The following is a 9,300-nucleotide window of genomic DNA, read 5'->3' on the forward strand; positions in this document are numbered from 1 at the left end:
CGCTTGTGTATACAGTGTGTGGAGGTCTTCCAGCGGATGTGTGCTCCATAGATTATGAAAAGTGAAAGGTGTTTATCGTCTCAGGGGGGGAGAAGTCAGTCGTCATGGTGACGCTGACCAGAAACCCAAAGCCCTGGGATTTGGGTAAAAAACCTTTGCGGGGCTGCTTTTTATCAACGTCTCACTCCTTCTTCCTCCTCTTTTTCCTTCTCTTTCACCTGCCATACAGTTTGCTCTTCCCACATGTTTGTTGTTTTTTATAGTTTCCTGATTGGTTATCTGTGTGGCATCTCTCTTATAGTATTGAATAGTATAGTATAGTATTCACTTCCTGTATTGCTCGAGACAGCCGGTCACATGCACGGTGACAGTAGATCATGGTCAAAGAGCATGCTGGGTGCTTTTTTTGCTGAAATTTCGACTTCATTTTTTTTTTGATATGTGGCGATACGGAGGAGGATCGATACCCAGCCGATACCACACAAGTTGTGACGTTGCCACGGGACACGGTTGACACCTGAGCCGCTCCTCACGAAAGCGATTGATTGTCCCCCGCTTTCAGCTAACTCTGCTCGCGCTTTATACATCAGTGATGTATATTTATATCCAGCCACGGCAGCGCCGCGAAAGACATACGAGTTTAATTTCACATTTTAAGCACACTCGACGTTGAATTGAGAGCTCTCGTAGTGTTGTTTTTTGCGATCGTGTTGACAGTCGTGTTTGCATCATTTAGTTTACACTGATCACTCATGATTGGACTGAACACCTCAGAGCTCTGCTTTTAGGTTTTTTTTGTTGTTGTTGTTTGTTTCTCCTGAAACAATGTCCCAGTATGGATTTTCCTGCCCACATTTTTTGGGGGTTATTTTTCAGCAGGCCCAGGCCTCTCAAGCTCCCCCGTCCAATGGAGGCCTCTGGCTCTCTGGTGAAAACCAAACAAAGACAGGAATGTTGATGAGGCCTCCATCTTTACCCAGGGCCCTTCTTCTTTTTTTTTTTTTCCTTGTGCTTTGCTACACCCCAGGAATCTTCCAGAAGGCCCCAGCGTTGTGGAAGCTTTTAAGCAGCTCCTTAGATGTGTGCTGCTGTTGCTAGGGCGTCCGAAATGTGTGAGTTTTCACACTCGCGCACTCCTCGACTGGTTTCGTTGCTCTCGCTCGGTGACGAGCCGCTCTCGTGGCCCCGAAAAAAACAAAAAAAACGAGTGAAAGCGATGGAGGCTGCTTGCCTTCACTCAGGTGGCAACAGTATCACGTGCACTTTTCGCTCTGAAATTGAAACTGGCATTTAGCATCACATTGCTTTTACCGGACTGCTTTGATGTGTTTTCAAAAGGGCAGGTGTGTGTGTGCACGTGTGTGCACGTGTGCACATACCGACTCTCTTCATTCATGTGTGTTGGTATTTGTTTGATGTGTGTCCAGCCTTGCAGGGCTGGAAGGTGAATTCCCTAATTTCCCGGCGGACTCAATTAAGCTTTGCGATTGGCTGAGAAGAGAGAAGGCCAGGTTGCGCACCGTCTTCTGAAGGAAAGAAGACCTTTGAAACTGAGGTGGTAGCGCGGGGAGGAGAAGTGAAGCAGAATAGGAGATGAGCTTGGCCGCGGCGGCGGCGGCGGTAACGGCGGTGATGCTCGCCGGTGCCGGGGCGCAGCTTCTGCCCTGTCAAGAGTTATTATAATGAGAGAAAGAAAACTCGCGGAGCGCCTTCATCCTTCAGCAGGTGTTGCACAGCTCCGAGTTCATTATGACCAATTAGACTGAAGAAAATACTAATTACGCCTCGGTTTCTAGGTGATTAAATGCTAGGTTGCGAGTAAATTGCAGGGATATGCTAACTGTAATCCCCCTGTGATCACCCGAGTCATTTTGAAGTCACTTTTTTAGACCATCATAATAACGACTTTTCCCTCCCCGTACAGGATCTCTGTCTGTCTGCTTGTTACTGAAAGAAGAAAGACAAGATCTCACTGTGATGTTACTGATTTATGGACCTCTGGTGTCTCGGATTATTATATCCGAGGGCCCCCTTTTAATGCCAGCATAATCCTTTTTGTACTCGACTTATAATTATTTTTTGAAGTTTTTCTGATTCATGACGGCGTTCCTTTTGGTGCTCACTTTCCCTGCGCCTCTCTGTCCACCATTAGGTTGCCGGTGTTGGAGTCGACAGCCTCGTCTGGTGACCTGTCGCGACCTCACCACATTGTGTCGGTGGTTCCCAATCGCTACCCGCGCTGGTTCACCCTGAGCCACATAGAGTCTCAGCAGTGTGAGCTGGCCTCCACCATGCTCACCGCTGCCAAAGGTGCACAGACCCGCACAAGAAATAATATTAACGCATGCCAATATATGCGGCAACTGGTTTGTGAGAATGTTTTTTCCCCCCCATTCTAACGCACGCATGCGTTAATTTTTTTTTAGGCGATAGTCGCAGGCTGGAAACAGTCCTGGAGTCCATCCAGAAAAACATTCACTCCTCGTCTCACATCTTCAAACTTGCACAGGACGCATTCAAGATCGCCACTCTGATGGACAGCCTGCCCGACATCACGCTGCTCAAAGTCTCCCTGGAGCTGGGACTGCAGGTACAGAACTGCTCACATATGGCACTTTTACACTATACCAGGTTTCTTCTTTCTTATTTAGAGATCAAGGTGATAAATAAAAGTGTTTTAATACGTCGTGCATCACATCCAACGTCTATGACAAATGTGACCAACCCTAATCCTGACAAAACATGTGTTTGAAATGTGTCCATCTTTGGATCCAGGCAGGTTTTCTCAAGCATGAACTACATAAAATCCAACTATTGCTTCATTCATTTCATTTTCCACAAAAAATGGAAGGACTAAGTCTTCATAACTCAAGTTATCTTTTTGTGTTTCTTAATTTTCATTAATGCAACAAACTATCACTTCTGTGCATATATACTATATCTGTATAGGTTTACATGTAATATTATTTCAATTTGTTGCAGCTCCAGATTCATTTTATTTGGCTGGAGAGGTTCTAAAAGGAAACGGTTCTTGCGTGACTCTGCAGTGTCTTCATTAGCATAGTTGCAGGAAACTGCCGTGACGTCATTTTATAGGAAAGACAGAAACCAGTTGTTTTTTTTTCGGTGTAACTGAATCATGTAGAATCGGTTCATTAAAAAAGATGAGTTCAGTACTTCCTGCATGATCGGAGCGCAGACTCCATCTGAGCTAAAATACGGCTGAACGGGTTGTGATTTTGGCTCAGGATCGCCGGCTTTCAGCAGCGCTGATGCTAAATAAACCAAAACCTCACCAGAGGAGCAGGTACTAAAAAAGTACTAGGTTCTATTCAACTGTCGAGACGAACCAAGCCGAGTCGTGCTAGAAGTGTATCGTGGATTTTGTGCCTTTGTATCTCAGCTTTCTCTAGATTCACCCAGATTACAGTTTTAACTTCAAGCGGAAGAGAAATGCCCTTTTTTTTCTACGTTCAGTCTGTGTGATATTAATATGTGACTCACTGTGTCTTTGAAACAACTCGAAAAAGAATCCTTGGAAATGTCTTTTTGAGGATATAAAGGTTTAGAGATGTACAACCTGGCGTTTGTGAAACTTAAAATCCTATTTTTTTTAGGTTTTATCATCTCAGAACACTATGATGCTTTTATATTCTTTCTAATATCCAGACCAGCAAGAGATCTATTTATACTTCACGCCCCTGAGGGTTCAAATTAAAATGGATAGTGAGACAGTTATTATTTGTATTCATTGAAAACGTGTTTTTTTCTTTACTTCAAATGTTACCAACTGAACCAAATTTACCCGCATTCTCCACCGTTTAAGTGTTATTTAACTTGCAGTTAATCAACTTTTCTTCTCTCCCGCTGCTTCACTCTGTTCCTTATCCCTCAGGTAATGAGAATAACGCTGTCCACGTTAAACTGGAGGAGAAGAGAGATGGTGCGCTGGTTAGTCACATGTGCCACTGAAGTCGGTTAGTGACCGTGACTCTTAAATGTCCTTTTTTCCCCCCAACTGTTTTGTTTTATTTTCTCGAAGAATCGCTTGGTCCATAAAATGTAAAAAAAAAAAAACGTTGATCAGTGTTTGTCAAACCTGGAAATGACGATGTCCTCGAATGCCTCGTTTTGTCCACAAACCAAAAGGTTTTACTGACAACAAACAAAGACAGTATTCACATTTAAGAAGCTAAAACAATCACATATCTTGTTTTGATAATCCATTATTTGTTTCAGCTCTAATTTCTAATCATTTTTTTGTCTTTTTTTTTTTTCCCCAGGTGTGTACGCGCTGGACAGCATCATGCAGAGCTGGTTCACCCTCTTCACCCCCACAGAAGCCACCAGTATCGTGGCCACCACGGTCATGTCCAACAGCACTATCGTCCGCCTCCACCTGGACTGCCACCAGCAGGAGAACCTGGCTTCGTCCGCCCGCACCCTCGCCCTCCAGTGCGCCATGAAGGACCCCCAGAACTGCGCCCTCTCCGCTCTCACACTCTGTGAAAAGGACCACATTGCCTTTGAGACAGCTTATCAGATTGTACTGGACGCAGCGGCGACAGGGATGAGCTACACTCAGCTGTTCACTATAGCGCGCTACATGGAGCACCGCGGCTACCCCATGCGGGCGTACAAGCTGGCGACGTTAGCCATGGCGCACCTGAACCTAAGTTACAACCAGGACACGCACCCGGCCATCAACGACGTGTTGTGGGCCTGCGCCCTCAGCCACTCGCTGGGGAAAAACGAGCTGGCCGCCGTCATCCCCCTGGTGGTCAAGAGCGTGAAGTGCGCCACCGTGCTCTCGGACATTTTGCGGCGGTGCACGCTGACCACGCCGGGCATGGTGTCTGCGCTGCACAGCCGCAGGAACTCTGGGAAACTGATGTCCCTGGACAAGGCCCCACTCAGGCAACTGCTAGACGCAACCATCGGGGCCTACATCAACACCACGCACTCACGCCTCACACACATTAGTCCGCGCCACTACAGCGAATTCATCGAGTTCCTGGGAAAAGCCCGGGAGACTTTCATGATGGCTCATGACGGACACATTCAGTTCACCCAGTTCATAGACAACCTGAAACAGATCTACAAGGGCAAAAAGAAACTAATGATGCTTGTGAGGGAGAGGTTCGGCTGAGGGCCGTCCTGACTCTAGTACTTTTCTATTAACTTTGAGTCTGCCTTTTTTTGAACTTCTTTTGGACTTCTAAAAAAAAAACAGACAAAAAAAAAAAAAAAAAAAAAGGAGGGATGCGATTTGTAAAACGAAGCAAAAAGAGAAAGGAAAAAGATGACAAAAAATCAACAGAGCCACACGTGGTATTATTGTTCTTGCTGTTGTTATTGTTATAAACATTACTATTATTATTATTATTATTATTATTATTATTAATAACATTATTACTACTACATGTACATACGTGTTTTTATTTTTCAGAAGAGAGGAAATTTGTCACGTTGTGAATGTTGTGTGTGTTTCTCTACATGTGTGCGAGAGGAAAAACGAAAAGTGAAATGGCTTTTTTTTATCATTATTATTTTTTATTTGAAGCATCTTTATTTGATTATTCCCCCCCACCCCCCCTTTTTTTCAGTGTATAATGAGGTATACGTCGTCAAGCGGCGGAAGCCCTTCGACGATAGCGCTCGTGTACAAGCAAAAACGGAAGAAAAGAAATCATCCTCAAAGAGAAACTAAGGCTTTAAACCACACAGAGAACCTCCCTCTGTCTACGCTCCCTCACCGGTGGGTAGCTGGGCAGCGCTGCACGGCTCGGCTCGGCTCGGCTCGGCATTGGCACAGCTTGGTTTAGCACTGACAGAAAGCTGCCGTCGGCATTTCCTCCAGACACAGCAGAAGCAGAAGCAGCAGCATTGGCACTTGGGAAGCTATTGGTTGTTCTCTGGGTCCCGGGCATTAGCTTCATGACGAAATAATAATGCTCCGAGCTCACCTCGGTGTTGCTCTATAGTCGTAGTCTCACCCATAACTTCATTACGGGTGCCTGTCGAAACAGGGCCGTACCTATGTTCCCCGGGTCCTATGTTCCCCGGGTAACTATGTTCCCCCAGTCCTATGTTCCCCGGGTCCTATGTCCTATCTTTGTTCCCCACTGTTCTCCCAGAGGGTCCCATGTTCCCCTGTCACATACAAAGTGGGGAACATAGGACCTTTTTTGGGAAAAAACGGGGGAACATAGGACCCGGGGGAACATAGGTACGGCCCCGTCGAAACACAGCGAGCAGGCGCTACTCCATAAAAAACAGAAGGCTACATCCAAACTACTGTGCTTTCATTTGGGGAAAAAAAAAAAAGATATTACGTGATTCTCTGCTCTGCTGTTGTTTGCTTCGTTTTGGTAAATTATAACTATTGAGATATAACAACCGTAGGCTGCATAATAAAATGGACGTAGCCTTTCCGGTTTCCAAGTCACACATTCGATCGGCTTCTGCAACCAGAATTTCGCCTGCATTAGCCATGCTTTATCGTCCATTTGGAGCATAATTTACAAGATTTTACAACATGTGCTGTCGAAGAAGACCTGAAACTAGTGACCGAGACGTTAGCTCCTCAGGACGACGTTGACCGGACATTATAAATCAAGTGAGAAGTACTGTTAGCCAAGTCTCCCCTAGTGGCTAACCGCTACTTCTGTCCTTCCTGTTTTTTTTTTTGTTTTTTTTTGTTTAAACGAGAAGGCTACGTCCATTTTTGTATATACGGTCTGTCGAACAACACACTTGGGTGGAAAGTAAAACCCGGATTTTGGCCAAATCGTGGCTGGTAACGACCAATCGGCTGCTTCTGTGCTTCTGTTTTCAAACCAAAATGAAGATATGATCCATTTTCAGGGGGAGGTTGACTCCATGTACAACCAGAGCAGAATTTACACCCCCTCCTTTTTTTCTTTTTTTTCCTTTTTTAAAAAAAAAATGAAAACAAAGTAATGTGGATGTAGCCAAAGATAACAAGTATTATTATCACGTTTAATGTAATGCAGTATAGCTGGTGCTTCCCAACAGCCCCCAAATTAGGTTACCCAATTAGATACCCGGAGGGAGACGACTACCTCATGACACGGTACTGAACCAGCTCCCAATTATTTTCCTCTTTTTTTTTGGCGCTATCGTGATATTTATCATCTCAGATGAGACCCGACAGTGTTAATTAAACAAGAGATTCACACCAAGGTTGTCCCGCTGTCCATCATCACTGCCCTGGCATTGGTACTTAGACCCCGCCCCTTTTTCAAGAAATCGGCACTCAGAAGACTTGTACGTCCTGTTCCCCCCCTCATCTCTGCGGCCACCATGGTATGGTCCATTCTCAGACTTGGCCAGTGTCTTTTTTTGTTTGTTTGTTTCTTTTTTTTTTTTAACTATGTGCATGTGAATCATAGTAAATTAGACTCTCTGCTGTTACAGTTCATCGTGTGGAACCTTCAGTAAATTGTCAAAAACCAGAACGTTCTCAGGGATTTCTCTACACAGGATTTAAAGAAAAAAAAAGAAGAAGAAAAAAAGACAAAAAAAAAAAAAGGCGGAACAAATAAATGACTGACTACAGGAAACAAAAAAAAAAAAGAAAGACAAACACATGACACAACGTGAGCGAGCATTTATTGTACTCTGTATATATGCCATAGTATATGTCTGAATATGGAGGATCTGAAAGTATATGTTAACTAATTTATACAGAGTATTCTATGTAATGTGAAATACTTGAAGCCGCTGTAGTTTGCTCTCTCTCTCTCTCTCCTTCTCTTTCTTTTGTTTTCTGTCTTTTTTTTCACCTCTTTCCTTTTTCTTCATTTTTTTTTGTTGGGTTAAAAAACAGAACATATCAGAAGGACGAGACTGACCTTGTTGACAAATTTCTACTCTCACAACACGAGGCCTCGGGCGTTCATACATACACGAGATGCTGGATCCCCCTTTAGAAATGCGAGTCGAGTCAAATCGGTAATTACAGAGAGAGAAAAAAAGAAAAGAAAAGAAAAGTTGTTCATTCCTGCTGACTAAAGCATTGGGGGTAGAAGTAGACTACTTGAGGCCATGGGTCGATAAATGTTTGAAAACACTACAGGATTTCTTGAAGTACTTAATTATGCATGTAAGCCGTTGTACTAGCCTAGTTTTTCCACAGGATCCTATGGGGGTAAACGATAATGTGTTTTACTAATTGGAGCAGAACCTGGCTTTTGAAAAAAAAAAAGAAGAAGAAATCTGTGTGCCAGCCTTGCATGAATGTAAGCCTTGGCTGAAGTCAGTGTCACATATGTCGCTAAATGGCCGTTACACACAGGTTCAAATCTGTCCCAGTGTCTCCTCTGCAATGTTCAGCTGTCCTGTCATTCATTTACCTTCTTCTTCTTCTTCTTCATACTCTATTTTTTTTTCTTCTTCTTTTTTTTCTACTTTGTGTCGATGAAACATAAAAAGCAGCCTTTTCTCTTGCCTTGTCTTAACGCTTTAAAGTAACCAAACGGGAGATCTTGTCTAACAACCAAACGCGTTCTAAGAGGTGAGAGACGACCCACCTTGGTCCCAGCTTTAGTGTCCTTAATTAGTAAGCGAATGGCTGTGTAAACTCGTGCTTTAACACAAAGCAATTCCTCACGTGTGTTTGGTGAAAAAGGAAACAAAAAAAAAGTGAAAATCATTGTCCAGTGTCTCTTGTTCTCTTCAGAAACAATTTCCTCTGAGTCTCTCTCTCTCTCTCTCTCTCTCTCTCTCTCTCTCTCTCTCTCGCTGTTTTTATTTCATTTTTATTTTTTGATTTTCTTTTGTTTGTTTGTGTAGGAAACTTCTGCTCTCCCATTTTATTTATTACAATGACCCATGTATACATGCTTATGAAATTAAGATTTGATACACCGATATCAATTTATTTATGTAACTAAAATCACTGTTTTATAATCTTGTTAATGAGTCAATAATTGATTTGTTTTTTTTTGTTTGTTTTTTTGTTTTTAATAAAAGTTAGTTTTTTTGAAATGTATATTCATGTCTTTGAGCTGCTTTTCCCCCGCAAGTATTAGGGCTGAGTTCTGAGGAAAAAAAAAAAGTCAGAATTCTGAGATTAAAGTCTGAGATTGTCAGAATTCTGAGAAAATTCTGATTTCTGAAATTAAACCGAGATTTCTGATAAAAGTTGGAATACTGAGATTTAAGTCTGAGAAAAAAGTCAGAATTCAGAAATCAAAGTCGGAATTTTGAGAAAAGTTGGAATTCTGAGATTAAAGTCAGAGAAAAGTCAGAATTCTGAGATTAAAGTCAGAGAAA

At 43.0% G+C, this 9,300-nt stretch overlaps 1 protein-coding gene across 1 annotated transcript in view; it reads left to right on the forward strand.

Moving 5' to 3' along the window:
* Nucleotides 1-5,149, forward strand: part of LOC310940036 (zinc finger SWIM domain-containing protein 6-like) — a gene marked incomplete at both ends in the record, with an annotated part of 48,451 nt that extends 43,302 nt beyond the window's left edge. Inside the window, 4 exons of the mRNA XM_083904954.1 lie at nucleotides 2,153-2,310; nucleotides 2,427-2,590; nucleotides 3,896-3,977; nucleotides 4,284-5,149. Of these exons, the coding sequence (XP_083761080.1) occupies nucleotides 2,153-2,310; nucleotides 2,427-2,590; nucleotides 3,896-3,977; nucleotides 4,284-5,149 (1,270 nt within the window). The remainder of the gene's footprint in view (nucleotides 1-2,152; nucleotides 2,311-2,426; nucleotides 2,591-3,895; nucleotides 3,978-4,283) is intronic.
* Between the last annotated feature and the right edge of the window lie 4,151 nt (nucleotides 5,150-9,300).

The sequence above is a fragment of the Microchirus variegatus genome (assembly GCF_963457635.1).
Source record: "Microchirus variegatus genome assembly, chromosome: 18".
Taxonomy (NCBI): Eukaryota; Metazoa; Chordata; class Actinopteri; order Pleuronectiformes; family Soleidae; genus Microchirus; species Microchirus variegatus.